Source organism: Sorex araneus, chromosome 2, assembly GCF_027595985.1.
Source record: "Sorex araneus isolate mSorAra2 chromosome 2, mSorAra2.pri, whole genome shotgun sequence".
NCBI lineage: Eukaryota > Metazoa > Chordata > Mammalia > Eulipotyphla > Soricidae > Sorex > Sorex araneus.
Genome location: NC_073303.1, coordinates 160,623,679 through 160,639,198, shown reverse-complemented (window position 1 = coordinate 160,639,198; position 15,520 = coordinate 160,623,679). Strand labels below are relative to the sequence as shown.

At 44.5% G+C, this 15,520-nt stretch overlaps 1 protein-coding gene across 1 annotated transcript in view; it reads left to right on the top strand.

Moving 5' to 3' along the window:
• Nucleotides 1–9,912, top strand: part of COL8A1 (collagen type VIII alpha 1 chain) — a 178,665-nt gene extending 168,753 nt beyond the window's left edge. Inside the window, exons 3-4 of the mRNA XM_004606750.2 lie at nucleotides 972–1,290; nucleotides 5,094–9,912. Of these exons, the coding sequence (XP_004606807.2) occupies nucleotides 975–1,290; nucleotides 5,094–7,003 (2,226 nt within the window). The 5' untranslated portion in view covers nucleotides 972–974 and the 3' untranslated portion in view covers nucleotides 7,004–9,912. The remainder of the gene's footprint in view (nucleotides 1–971; nucleotides 1,291–5,093) is intronic.
• The last annotated feature ends 5,608 nt before the right edge of the window (nucleotides 9,913–15,520 follow it).

Below are 15,520 nucleotides of genomic sequence, written 5' to 3'. Positions count from 1 at the left end.
TGACCTTACAAGTCACAGGATCTGATTTGGGGATATAAGTGATTAACAGATAGGGGAAACCCAGCACAGAGGAGAAGTTAAAGATAAACACAGAGGAATGGGAGTGCCTTGAGAACACTGTGATGGGTACAACCCAATAAAACTAAACTCCTTGGGGCAGGGGCAGAGGAGAAAAGACGAACCATGTTAAACCTAAAATGTTTAGAGCTCTAATCCAACTCTAATCCAACCCTTTATCCTGTGCAGCTTGGTTTTATGTGAAAAGCAGGGGCTCTATTCAACAATCTGAGTGAAGACAGAATCAAAATTTGGGGACAACATGCAGTCTCTCCTCTAAAACTCTTATGGCACTCAGTGACTTTACTTAAATGATCTTTCTCTGCTCTGTGTCTGATTTGTCTCGTTTATTTTCAATAAAAAGTGACTTCCTTTTTCTTATGACCAAATGAAGACACAGTTCGACTCACATCTACCATCGTGACATTCTGTTGATAAAAGATTGGTTCCTGCAGTTGAAAGCCTGCCTCAAAGGCTGGGGAAAAGATATTTGGGACAGAGAAGGGACCTTATGACAATCATGATTGGAAGGGATTGCTCCAGATTGGAGATGTGTGCAAAGTGGGCAAATGACCAAACATGATGGCCTCTCAGTATCTGTATTGCAAGCAATAATGCGGGGAGAGAGAGAGAGAGAGAGAAGAAAAGTGTCTGCCATAGAGACAGGACGGGGGTGGGAGGCAGTGGCAGGAGGGATAGGAGGAATATGGGGGACATTGATGGTGGGAAATGTATACACTGGTGGAGGGATGGGTGTTGGAACATTGTATGACTGAAACTCAAACATGAAAGTTTTGTAACTATCTCACAGTGACACAGTGATTCAATTAAAAAATTCTTTTTAAAGAAAAAAAAAAGATGACTTCACTCTCCTGCTATTTTCCATCATGTTGGTGCATTTCTTCCCTCCGCAGGTGATGGCTATGCTGCCAGCCCCTCCGAAGCTGCTGGGAGTGCTCCTCACCTTTTCCCTGGGCTCCATCAGGCTTGTGCAGGGCGGCGCCTACTATGGGATCAAGCCACTGCCACCTCAGATCCCACCACAAATTCCACAGTACCAGCCCCTGGGTCAGCAAGTACCTCATCTGCCTCTGGGCGCAGATGGCCTTAGCATGGGCAAGGAGCTGCCTCACATGCAGTATGGCAAAGAGTATCCTCATCTACCCCCGTACAGGAAGGAAATGCAGCCGTTGCCCAGAATGGGCAAGGAAGTTGCACCCAAGAAAGGCAAAGGTAACATATTCCTTTTCATCTTGTGTTATGCAACAGCAGCTTTCCAAAATCCTAAACTAACAGCAGGAGGGAAAGTGAAAATTTTTGGTATTTTTTATTTAGAATACATTACCAGCCTTCATTACATGCCTACAGTGCTCAAAACTCTATGCTTGAAAAGTTCCAGTCCCATAAAATGATTCAAGGAAAATGACCATTTTGGGCTATGCCTTGTTATTATAATAGCATCAAGTGACACAAACCATATTAATCGCAAATGGTTTGTTCGCTTATTCATTCTTTATTCAAACACTTGGCAGCTCTTTAATGGGTCTATATTTTTGTGTTAGGCTCTAGGCCAGATGCTGGGGAATATTAAGTTACTACCCATATTCCATCAATAAACCAACAAGAAACTAAAGTATAGACTGCCTAGAAATGAGAGCTGAAACCCTCCCCTGTGTCTTTATAGGAATATTCATTAGTTATTTAGCATCTAGAAAACACTTTTCATGTGAGAGCTTGCTTATAAATTCATCTGGCTTATCTGAAAAGCTAGCATTTACATGAAAGGAACTTCACCAAAGTTTTCTTTAAGCAGTAGAACCTCTCCCACTGGTCCCTGCAGAATTACTAGATGGGGACTTGGGAGTCTGCATGCCAGAAAGGAGAGAGATTTAGTTAGTTAACCTCTTTGGACTTACTTCCCTTCATTTCTAAAATACAACTGTTGATGGTATCAATGGCATAAGTTAAGTGTTAAGTGCTAAAGCACCACAAGAAGTTTTGAATTACTATAGTTGGTTTTCCAACCAAGTAGGAAAGAACAGTATATGTTTCATATGTTCCAGAGCCTGAGCCTGGGGCCAGCACCAGGGATCCCTGATGAATAGGACATGACAGAGCCAGGTCCAAAATGTTCGCTTAGTATCGATACAACACAAGGCACTGTTGAAAAACAGCACGCCTTTGATATGCTACCATCACAACAATCAGCATGCAATTTTCTTCTCTTTAGAAATTGATAGTTCATTTAATCCTGGCCATTTCTTTCCCCCTCATTCTTGAATGGTCATTCTGGCTTTTGATACTTCTTGTCAGATAGATATCAGAGATATATTCAGGAATTTGAAATGAGTGATTGCCATGGTTCTCTTTCATTCCCTGAATAGCTCAATGAATAAACATAATAGACAAGGATTTAGGGTCACGAACTTCATTTCTCAATATTAGCCATTATTGCTAGAAGCATGGGAGAGTCAGAGCTGTATACCACAACAAAATATAGTATAAGCATCAAAATAACATGTGTTTCATATTTTAACATTTTCAGAAAACATAATACCTATCATATCTATTACTAATGTTATAGGGGGGTGTATTTCTTCACTATACTTATCAGCAAACAGAAGCAAATAACCTAAGTGACCTAGTATCATTGCAAAATTAGGAGCTTCCTGCTCTTAACCCCAACTTAATTCTTAATCCATACTGTTTGGCATCCTAAAAATGTTGTATCCACTCCTTTTTAAAAATAAAATTTATGAATGGGAAATAAATTATTAAAGAATTAGTATCTGAAGTTTAGAAAATCCTACAGCACATTATTTCCTTATTTGACAGTAAGCAATTCAAAACTCTAGAGGATAGATGTGAAAAGTGTTATTAAACCACACACAAAACAAATAGTTCTATTTTCCCCCCTGAGTCCACCTGATAATGCTTTCTATAGCCTACATTATGTTGCATTTTAGCACAAGAGGAAATAATAATTGCCATAAACTTATGTTAAAATCAAAGTATAGAAAAATACAATATGACATTAAGTTGAAAAAATAAAAACCAACGTTATTTAAAACATGTATATGCAAACACGGGCTGGAGCGATAGCACAGCGGTTGGGTGTTCGCCTTTCACGTGGCCGACCCGAGTTCGATTACTCTGCCCCTCTTGGAGAGCCCGGCAAGCTACCTGTGCATATTGGATATGCCAAAAGCAGTAACAATAAGTCTCTCAATGAGAGACGTTACTGGTGCCCGCTCAAACAAATCGATGAGCAACAGGATGACAGTGATACAATGATATGCAAACACACACACACACACATATACACACACACACACACGTTCGTAGAACACAGTATTGTAGTATAAGCAGGCACTCAAGTTCTTGTCCTTACGCAGTCAAGATTGGGAATAAGGGCAAGAGATGGAGTAACTGAATCCAGAAAAAAAAACGTGAAGGGAAAAGAAGGGAGTGGAAGGCAGGAAGCTTTATTTAAGGGAAGGGAAAGGAAGATCGCAGATGCAGATTATGGGTGGGGTCACCTGAGGAAGCATTCCAGAGAAAAGCAAAAATCTTTCCCCTTTCATACCTATTTAACAAGGAGGGTATGAGCATTTCTTTTTTGTGTTCCAAACACATAGGCCATTAAATGGGGGGAAAGACATTAAAATGATTATCCTCTGAAGTCTGATATATAGATTGTTCAGTTATCCAGGTACCATCTTGGCCTTATATTACTAATTCCTTTTCTTTTTTTTTTCTTTTTGGGTCACACATGGTGTTACACAGAGGTTACTCCTGGCTCATACACTCAGGAATTACTCCTGGTAGTGCTCGGGGGACCATATGGGATGCTGGGGATTGAACCCGAGTTGGCCGTGTGGCGGGCAAACACCCTACCCACTGTGCTATTGCTCCAGCCCCTAATTCCTTTTCTTTGGGCCATTTTAGAGAAATTTATAAAACTAGACTTTTTTTTGGTAACTTTAGTAAAGCCCATCCTCAACCCCCTTTTTACCCTTAAGACTATTAGGTCAAACAATGTAGAAAAGTAGGATTAAAAACCCCAAATTTGGAGAAAAGAACATTCCCCTTCACGACATATAATGAAAGTTTGTCTTCTTATTCAACTAAAGATATTGTGTGTGTGTGTGTGTGTGTGTGTGTGTGTGTGTGTGTGTGTGTGTGTGTGTGTGTGTGTGTGTGTGTAGTGCCAGGAATCAAACCCAGAACTTCACACATACCAGTGAAAGATCTTAATTTCTCCTCAGGAAGCAAAATTAACTAAGGATGAGTGGAGATAGGTAACAAGTTTATCAGTTCTCTTTCCTTCCTCTGGGCATTGGATCAAGTATCTGCCACACATTGGTGGATTTAGCCCCATTTCTTGCAAACTCTGTTAACACAGAGGCTTACCTTTAAAAAAGTTCAAAACTGGAAAATGTTTCCATTCTCACAGATTGATTAAAGCAAGTTCATGATGATGGGAACGTTCTTGTGAAACGGTATAGACACTTTTTTTTTTTTTTTAAGAAACCCAGGCTGGAGCGATAGCACAGCGGTTAGGGCGTTTGCCTTGCACATGGCTGACCTGGGTTTGATTCCTCTGTCCCTCTCTGAGAACCCGGCAAGCTACCGAGAGTATCTTGCCCAAATGGCAGAGCCTGGCAAGCTTACCTGTGGTGTATTTGATATGCCAAAAACAGTAACAAGTCTCACAATGGAGACATTACTGGTGCCTGCTCCAGCAAATCGATGAACAACCAGAGGACAGTGCTACTTAAGCAATGCTAATAATCAACAGTAGGGATCAGTTCTCAAACATGGCAAACTAATTTTTACCTTGATTGTCCTTTATGTACCGAGAACATATTACAGGCAGACGGGTACATTCTTCCTGGGCATTCCTCTGGAGAAGCAATACTTTGTCAGAAGGAAATAATTACTGTATGACTTTCTTAACATGAACAATGACCAATATCAATCTCTCCCTTTCCTTTCCATCTCCTTCCCCACTCCCACTCTTTTCTCTTTTCCAGCTGAAGTACCAGTAGCCAGTTTACGAGGGGAGCAAGGTCCCCGAGGAGAACCCGGCCCCAGAGGACCACCTGGGCCCCCCGGTTTACCAGGCCACGGGATTCCTGGAACCAAAGGAAAGCCGGGGCCACAGGGCTATCCAGGAATCGGGAAGCCGGGAATGCCTGGGATGCCAGGAAAGCCAGGCGCCATGGGGATGCCGGGAGCGAAAGGTGAAATTGGACCCAAAGGGGAGATAGGGCCCATGGGCATCCCGGGGCCACAGGGCCCTCCAGGTCCTCATGGACTTCCGGGCATTGGGAAGCCGGGGGGCCCGGGGTTACCAGGGCAGCCAGGTGTAAAGGGCGAGCGAGGACCCAAAGGACCCCCAGGCCCTGCCGGCCTCCAGGGCCCTAAAGGAGAAAAGGGCTTCGGGATGCCCGGTTTGCCCGGCCTGAAGGGGCCTCCCGGGATGCACGGTCCCCCTGGCCCCGTGGGCCTCCCCGGCGTGGGCAAACCCGGGGTGATAGGCTTCCCCGGCCCCCAGGGTCCCCTAGGAAAGCCAGGTCCTCCGGGCCAACCAGGGCCACAAGGCCCCATTGGGGTGCCAGGGGTCCAGGGACCTCCTGGGATGCCCGGAGTTGGAAAACCAGGCCAGGATGGGCTCCCTGGTCAGCCAGGATTCCCGGGGGGCAAAGGGGAGCAAGGGCTGCCCGGGCTGCCAGGACCCCCCGGCATTCCAGGGATCGGGAAACCAGGCTTCCCCGGGGCCAAAGGTGACAAGGGCATAGGGGGTCTGCCGGGGCCGCTTGGGCCCCGAGGGGAAAAGGGCCCTGCAGGGCCCCCGGGGATCGGGGGTCCCCCTGGAGAACCAGGACTGCCGGGACTCCCGGGCCCCATGGGCCCTCCGGGCGCTATTGGCTTTCCAGGCCCCAAAGGAGAGGGTGGGATTGCGGGGCCCCAAGGCCCCCCGGGGGCCAAGGGGGAGCCAGGGCTGCAAGGCTTCCCGGGGAAGCCCGGTTTCCTGGGAGAAGTGGGGGCCCCAGGCATGCGGGGTTTGCCAGGCCCCTTGGGGCCCAAGGGGGAAGCGGGCCACAAAGGTTTGCCCGGGCTCCCGGGGGCGCCGGGGCTGCTCGGACCAAAGGGAGAACCCGGCATCCCTGGAGACCAGGGGTTACAGGGGCCCCCGGGCATCCCAGGGATCGTAGGCCCCAGCGGCCCCATTGGGCCCCCGGGAATTCCAGGCCCCAAAGGGGAGCCAGGCCTCCCCGGGCCCCCAGGGTTCCCAGGGGTGGGGAAGCCGGGAGTGGCAGGGCTGCACGGCCCCCCGGGGAAGCCGGGGGCCCTTGGTCCTCAAGGCCAGCCTGGCCTCCCGGGACCCCCCGGCCCTCCAGGACCCCCAGGGCCCCCGGCCGCAATGCCCCCGACACCACCGGCCCAGGGAGAGTATCTGCCAGACGTGGGGCTGGGGCTCGACGGGTTGAAACCCCCGCATGCCTACGGGGCGAAGAAGGGGAAGGCCGGGGGTCCCGCCTACGAGATGCCCGCGTTCACTGCCGAGCTGACCGCGCCCTTCCCGCCCGTCGGGGCGCCCGTGAAATTCGACAAGCTGCTCTACAACGGCAGGCAGAACTACAACCCGCAGACGGGCATCTTCACGTGCGAGGTACCCGGGGTCTACTACTTCGCCTACCACGTTCACTGCAAGGGGGGCAACGTGTGGGTGGCCCTGTTCAAGAACAACGAGCCCATGATGTACACGTACGACGAGTACAAGAAGGGCTTTCTGGACCAGGCGTCCGGGAGCGCCGTGCTGCTGCTCCGGCCCGGGGACCGCGTGTTCCTCCAGATGCCCTCGGAACAGGCCGCCGGCCTCTACGCCGGCCAGTACGTCCACTCCTCCTTTTCAGGATATTTATTGTATCCCATGTAAAAACATACACAACATAAATAAACAAATAAGAGAGAGAGAGAGAGATCGAATAGAAGAAAAGAACACACCGCCACAATCGGATGGGTAAATGTAATGAATTGCTTTAAAACTTGTATTTAGTCGAAAAGTTCTATTTAACTGAAAGTTTGAACCCTCGTGTACAAATAAAAAACTGAGATGCAGTTGTAAGACTCTGCACAGCCGCCGCTGGTAGTTAAAAGTGATGGGAGGGGTGTAGGCATCAAGTTATACACACACACACACACACACACACACGTGTGGGTCCCACTGGGCTCATCAGATCAGCTTCCACGTTAACCTGTTCATTCGGAGCCAACATACCATTTCCACATGAAAGACCCTAAGCTAAGGAACACAACTCACTCTGTTGTTCTCTTTAAAGTATCTATGAATACGGCCTCACACAATGTCAGTGATGGCCCTTACATACCGTATTGACTTGCATCATTGCCTCCCGTTGTGTAGCTACTGGAAGAGAGCTGATGGCCATATGGGAGAGGAACTCTACAAGAGCTACTGCCCCAGGGGGGAGGGATCATGAGAGGGCTTTAGGCCACGGGATTGTTCTCTCTTGTCAGTGATGGAATCTTTTAGGAAAAAAAAAAAGAAGAAATTCTACTCAAAATCCGGTCTAGTGTCTCTGAACAAGCAAACCCATCAGCCATGTGAGTGCCTTACCTGGGCCTAGGCCTGGGTGAGCTGTTTGTTTGGGAATTATTACATGCCTCTCAGATCCTAACAAATACCTAGGAGATGGACCATAATTAGATCATTTTTTTTTTCCCTCAAGGGTTCTTTTGTTTTTGTGTTTGTTTGGGGGCCACACTCTGGTGCTCTACTTGGCTCAGTGCTGGTGGTTGTTATGGGTGAAGCCTGCCTGTCCTAGGTCTCTAAGTCATCTCTCCATCCCTGTTTGTGACTTCTTTTCTTATTTTTTATCTTCCAATTAATTCTCACCATGTCCAGCTAATATAAATATTTAAAAGTCATTCAAAAATTAATAATAATAATAATAACGCTTGCCCTATAAATGTCCCGCCTTTCTCTTTTCACCCAAATGACTATAGTAAGATTTTTACCCATGAGAGGAATATCACTATTTTTGTCAGCCATTGAATGCCAAAGAACTGTCCTTGCTTAGAACTTATGCAAATTAGTGACTTCTGAGTTTGTAAAGTCAATTTTTAAAATCCAAATCATCCTTCATTTTTTCTTTTTCCTTTTTTTGGTTTTTGGGTCACACCTCGCAGTGTTCACAGGTCACTCCTGGCTTTGCACTTAGGACTTACTCCTGGGGAGGCTTGGGGGGCCACATGGAGTCCTGGGGCTGGAATGCCGGTCAGTGGTGTGTAAGGCAATGCCCTGCCTACTGTTCCAGCCCCATGTTTCCTTGTGCAAGGCAAAGTGTAAGAATTGCATAGAAAAATTCCTTTTGATGAAAAACTAACTTTTGAGATTGTAAATTTAATATAGCTGTTCTACTTTCTAGGAGAGGAATAAAGTTGTACAAGAAGAGTTGTTTCTTTAGAAGCAATTTGTAAAAGATCTAACTGGAACATTATGAGAAATGTTAGTCTATGCTTTTGAGGTCACCTCCTATTCAGCACAAAACGAACTTAAAAGAAAAAAATTCATATTTTTCTAGATTTCCACCTAGTGTCATACCAACTATCTTAGGTATTCAAGTCGGGTCTCCAACACAGACAGAACAGTTCAGTTCAGTTATGAGTTGTGGTTGCCACTCGAAGCCTCTGGGGAACTAATACAGGGTTATGGTTGTAAGTCGCATGGTTTTTATCCTGAAAATTAAGAGTGAGTATCGAGGGGATTGATACAGAGAGGAATGAACAAATAAATACGGTCTAGCCATCCATGCGAATGCGTCTATGTCAAATCTGAATTATTTCAACCAGTCAGTAAATTCTACTCCACCTAATATGTCTTTTTCTTACACAGTGTATGAGCATCAATTTTATCCTCAATTTCTGAAAAAGAGAAGTGTGTTCATTATCGTTTGGGCTCTTATTCATAGTTAGCTACACAAAAAACTTATCCCATCCAAAGTATGTTTAACTCTATGTTTATTTTCAAAGCATACAACACTGATGTGGCCGAATACCCTTTGCGGTTGCTCTTGAAGATGCTGGTTTTGGGTTGTTGACTGTGGAGCAACATGAATTGTTGGGTTCCTTCTGCTGAGTAACTGTAGCTGTATTTATCTGTACATGTATGGACTTATTACCTTACACCAAATAAGACAGTTTGTTCTTATTTGTTCCTGTTCAGTTAAGAGCAAATTTCAAAATATCTTCCAACTTATTTATTGGTTGTTAATCAATTATCTATATATATATAAGTATGTGCGTATGTGTGTATTAATGAGGCATATGCTTCAAACTTTTAGAAGAAACAGATTCTATGCCAGATACTGTATATTCTACAATGGTGCTAATCTCAGAGTTAAATGAATTTTCCCCATTTAATTTAAAAAAAAAGAGTTTTAAATAATTATCTATGTGTCTGGTTCTCTTTGGAGTATTGCATATCATGTTACCACATTAGTTTAAAAGCAGATGAGACACCCGCATGTCCCAAAATCTAGGAATAGTGCTATAATTTCTATGTAATTCAAAATCATCTAGAACTTTTCCATGTAAAATGGACCAAACTGGCATTATTATTATTATTATTTATTACAGAGTTTTAATGAAGTATGACATCCCACAAGGGAAAAGAATGTCTGTAATAAATGACTGTTCTCAAATAATTTACAAAATTCCAAGAACGATCAACAGACTTTTTTTGTGTTTCCAAGATAGATTTGAGACTTATCGATATGAAATCAATTTTGTATTTAAATGTTTGTACTAATTTGAAAAAAGTCTTATTAAAAATCTTTACAAGAATGTTTCTCCTCCTGTTCTTATTTCTCAGTTGACACAGAACATCATAACTTTCTTAAATCCCAGTGGGTTGACTAACTGCTGAATCATAACTTCAACATAACTGCTGATTTCTCTCTGACATACCCACTCTGAGCATAAGCTGCCTGAGGCCCGTGTCAAAGTTCCAGTCAGGAAACTAGGTTCTTTGACCTTTCTGCTCTTTCTCCCAAAAGGTGTTTCCTTCAGCGCCAAGTCTCTGTTATATCACAACATTTCTGCTGTCCAGCAGAAGGAAGTAACCAAGAAGTGCATTCACTTCTTACAGCACTTAACCCAGAGTTTACCCACCTCACTCTCTACCACAACCCATTGCTCTAAATGTAGTCACATTGCACAATAGACCAACCTGTGGGAGTGTGAGGAAATAAATATTTGGGGTGACCACATTCCCAGCTACAGATTGTGATTTCTCTTACTGTGAAAAAAAGAATATCCATTTAAAGTCTGTGTCACCATGCAGATGTGCTGTCAGTGTCGTGTATACCAGGACTTGTAGTTTTCACACACTTGGCACTTCCTTACTGGGAGAAACAAGTGGGGCTGGAGCGATAGCACAGCGGGTAGGGCGTTTGCCTTGCATGCAACCGACTCAGGTTCAATTTCTTCATCCCTTTTTGGAGAGCCCAGCAAGCTACCGAAAGTATCTTGCCCGCAGGGCAGAACCTGGCAAGCTAATCATGACATATTCGATATGCCAAAAACAGTAACAACAAGACTTGCAATGGAGACGTTACTGGTGCCTGCTCGAGCAAATCAATGAGCAACAGGATGACAGTGATACAGTGATGACAGTGATACAGTGACAGTGATGAAAAAAAGTATAGATGGGGCTGGAGCGATAGCACAGCTGGGAGGGCATTTGCCTTGTACACTGCCGACCCGGGTTCAATGCCCAGCATCCCATATGGTCTCCTGAGCACCGCCAGGGGTAATTCCTGATTGCAGAGCCAGGAGTGACCCCTGTGCATTGCCCGGTGTGACCCAAAAAGCAAAAAGAAAAAAAAAACCATAGATAATGGCTATTAGGGGACAATTAGACATCATAAAAGGAAAAAACTTCCACAGCTTTTTTTCTTTCTGGTCAAAAAAAATTTTTTTTTATTTTGTTTTCCACACAAGAGTCAAAATAGTTTGTGGAAAGTAGTGAGTAGAGTTACAGAGAATACACACACCTTTTTAAAAGAATTATAGGACCTCTGTAAGCATCACAGATAAGGAAACACTTCTGGTGTGATGACTTACCAAGCTCAGAATGATTCCAATCTATCATGCTAAGAATATTGTAAAGGGAGTATTCAAACCATTCAAAAAATAATTGTAGCTGGTTAGCTCATGTGTTTAAGTCTTCAATCTGGAATGAAAGACCATAGTATTTTTTTCTCATGTAGTCCAACTAGTTCTATTTCTTTCCACAACTAAAAAGTCTTCTGTAATAGGTACAGGCATTCTTATTTGGATATGTGTGCGTGCATGCGAGCATACACACACACACACACACACACACACACACACACACACACACACACACACACACTGAGATAGAGACAGAGACAGAGAAATAGAGAAAGAAAATGGAATGATAGATAAAGGAGACCAAGGCAGGAAGGAATGTGTAGACAAGTAGGGCAAATCCATCATTAACTACTATGGCTGTACAGAGTAAATCTAAAAACATGTATCTTACCATAGGTCTAATAGTGGCCCTTTATGTTAAAACAAAATACTGAGTAGTACTTACTTTGCATCTGATAGCACTAAGTAACTATTATACTACTTATATTACTAAAAAAGCTACAGATAATATGGTTTTTCTCCTTGGGAAAAAAAAAGTGCTGTGGTGGGGGAGGAGGAGGAGCAACTGTGCTGTGAATATATTTTTTTTTCAGATCAAACCCTGGCATCTCATATGGTCCCAAAGAGCAACACCAGGAGCGACCCAGCACAAGACATATCAGAGTTTGATTCCCGGAATCCCATATGGTCTCCCAAGCACCACTAGGAGTAATTTCTAAGTGCAGAGCCAGGAGAAACCCCCAAGCACCATCAGGAGTGGCTCAAAATACAAACAAACAAACAAGTAAAGGGCTAGGGCCAATGATAATAGAAGCTAGGGTGAGTGTAGTGCATTATTATGCCAATTACGGCATATTCATTTATGAGTATTGTACTATTATGTCAATTCATTCTCATTGACTATATATCTATCTATCTATCTCTATATATATTTAATTAGACCATCTGATTCTTTGCTCTTCCTGGGAATGTGTTCTCTGACTCATCTGTTGCATAATTCCTCTTCATCCCTGAGAGCATTGTGTAAGGATCACTTCCTTTGTCTTGTTTTGTTGGGGGAACACACTAGGCTCTGTGCAGGGGTTACTCCTGGCTCTTTGCTCAGGGATCATATATGGTGCGAGGATCAAAGTAGGATCAAAGCCTGGTCAATCATGAGCAAGGCAAGCATCCTATCCACAGAACCAGAACTGGAGTGTCGCTTCTCTATCCCTGCTGATCAGAATTAGTCGCTTCACCTTCTCCCATCTACCCACCCCACTGAGCATGATCTCTGTTCTTTTTCTGCTCTGTAACCAATTTGCTTGACCATCTTCCTTATTAAAGAGAGCAATAGGTTCTTATGAGCCAGTACAATGCTATGTCTTCTCTGTCTGCATCACTAAAGGATGGCCCAATAGCAGGTTTGGGGTGGCAAGGGAAGGGGGACTCTGAATGATTATCTCAAAACTGCTGTGGGAGCCAGTACTAAACTTGATGTGAAATTTGGTAGAATTCAGTTCTAGAATTTTAAGATGACACAGAAGACTGCGTGTCCCAAGACTATTTATTTAGAAGCCTACTATAGAATGAAATCAAGTTTCAGAGAGTGATTTGGAAATGATGATTTTCAAATAAATCATCATTTTGTTAGTATCTGGATGGAAGGAGCATATGGATATTCTAAGAGGAATAGCTCTCCTAAAAGGGGAAGAAACTAGTTGTGTGTGCATGTGTATAGTGTGTGAGCATGTGAGCACATGTGTGTGGTGTGTTGTGCCCTGGGAAATGGGGGATATTGGGATTGAGATAAAGGGTATGTCCTCACTGGGTCAGAGGACATTATGCAAGGACTAGTAATCAAAGGAGGAGCAAGGGATGCATGTCAGGAAGTAGTATAAAAACAAGTATTTAAGGAGGCTATTTTGATGTTTCTGTGGAAGAAGTAAGATACAAATAGTAAAGCCAATGAGGAGCTCAGAACAACTTCACTGTAGCAATAGGAAGAGAGGGTGATGGTGTAGATCTTAAGTAAATCTCAGGACTAAAGGTCAGAAGATGTCAGAGAGTGATTTGGAAATGATGGAGTTAAAGGCTTCTTAAAATATATCATTTCAGGGCTGGAGAGATAGCACAGCGGGTAGGGCGTTTGCCTTGCACGCGGCCGACCCGGGTTCAAATCCCAGCATCCCATATGGTCCCCTGAGCACGACCAGGGGTAATTCCTGAGTGCAGAGCCAGGAGTAACCCCTGTGCATCGCCAGGTGTGACCCCCCCCCAAAAAAAAGCAAAAAAAAAATATATATCATTTCAAGAGCTAGGAAATAGAATAAAGACAAATAGAAAACTAAATGGGCGTCTAGAAAATTTGAGCTGAGGTTGGGAGCAACCACAGAGAAATGAGGGAGAAGGAAGCTTGATACCCACATGGCTTCCTGTCATTGGACATTTGGAAAACAGAGATGGTGTCCCTGATGGGAATGATGCAGCGTGTGCTCCAGGCAGGCATAAGAGAAGACACTCGGGTATTTCATGGACATGTGGGTTTTAATCTTCTGGTGGAAGATGCCTGTGAACCAGGTGATTCCTTTGGTGGGAAGATAAAAAGAAGAACCATGAATCTGAAGAGAGAATGGTGGCTTACTATAATAAAAGGGAGAAAATAACTGACTTGATTACTAGCACCTTTCACAGAAAAACATGTTTATATTGCTTAAAAATCTCCCAAACAGTACCCCATGTTCTTCAGGAGTGATATCTGAATACAGAGACAGTAGTCAGCCCTAAGGACTGTGGCCCCCCCCAAAAAAGCAACAACAACAAAAACAACAAAAACTCCTTTATTCACAGGAGAAGGTTATTTTTAATTAAATCACTATGAATTCCAAAGTTACAATGATATTTATGACTGAATTGCAGGCATACATGTTTCCAACACCAATCCCTTCACCAGTGCCCACTACCCTCCACCAATGTCTGCAGTTCCTCCCACCCCAGTCCGAGTCTGTGTGGGGCACTTTTCTCCACCCCTATTTAGTCCTCGAATTTCCTCCTGTTACTTATCCCCACCCCATCCCTGCCCTAGACTTCCTCCAGACCTGTTTTCCTGCCCTTCATTTCTATTGTCATTGTGCATTTGAATGCCCCTTGTGAAGTTTCTTTATATCCCACCTATGAGAGAGAGGGACTCAGGGAAATATCCCTGGAGGGCTCAAAAGCACAAGGAAGAAAAGACATCTGCTCCACTCTGTCATCGCTGCACCATATATAGGAGAAATCACGAATCACGATCACGAAATCCCATTGATTGTCGAATTTCTCAAGCAGTCTCAGTAACCTCTCCATTCGTCCTATCTCTGAGATTTTAGAAGACTCTCTACTTGGCCTTCCCAATGATGCCGCATCGGAGGCTCTTTCAGGGTCAGAGGAATGAGACCCAGCTTGTTACTGGTTTTGGCATATGAATACACCATGGGAAGCTTGCAAATCTGTCCCATGTGGGCAGGAAACTTTCAGTAGCTTGATAGTTTTTCCCAGAGGGAGAAGTGGTTTAGGTTATAAGATATTGCGCAGCTGCAAAGCGGCCACACGCTTCTGGGAGCTTGCTTTTAAGTCTCTGGATGTTGGCCGTTGATGGGATTACACACACCAGGCTTCCTCTGCCGGCATCCCCATTTGTGAGGTCCATCAGAACGTGTGGAGAGGGGCCCTGAGCATGGCCGTGGCTAGGCTCCGGAGGTCTTTGGCCACCGGGAGCTCCACTCGGGGCGGGGAGGGAAGCCAGAGCCCATCCCCTCCGAGGGGCCCTGGGGAAGACAGCCAGGTGTGTGGGCAAATATAGGAGAAAAGTGAAAGGAAATAAAGTAATACACACAATCCCCTTTCAGTAACAGTATTGCAAACACGGTACCTAAAAGGCAAGAAGATAAAGGAATAGTACCTGACACCTACAGTAGAGGCAGGCTGGGGAGTGGGAGGCAAACTGGGGACTCTGGTGGAGGGAAGGGGACACTGGTGACGGGACTGGTGCTTGAACATTGTACACATGAAACTCAACCATGAATGACTAACTTTATCATTCAGAGTTATTCCATTAAAAAAAAAGCAGATCAATTCAGCAAAAGTTTTGAGTACAGCAAAATGATGGCAGAGCCTGACAAGCTCCCCATGGCATATTCAATATGCCAAATACAGTAACAATGATGGGTCTCGTTCCCCTGACCCTGAAAGAGCCTCCAATATGGCACTGTTTGGAAGGACGAGTAAGGAGAAGCTGCTA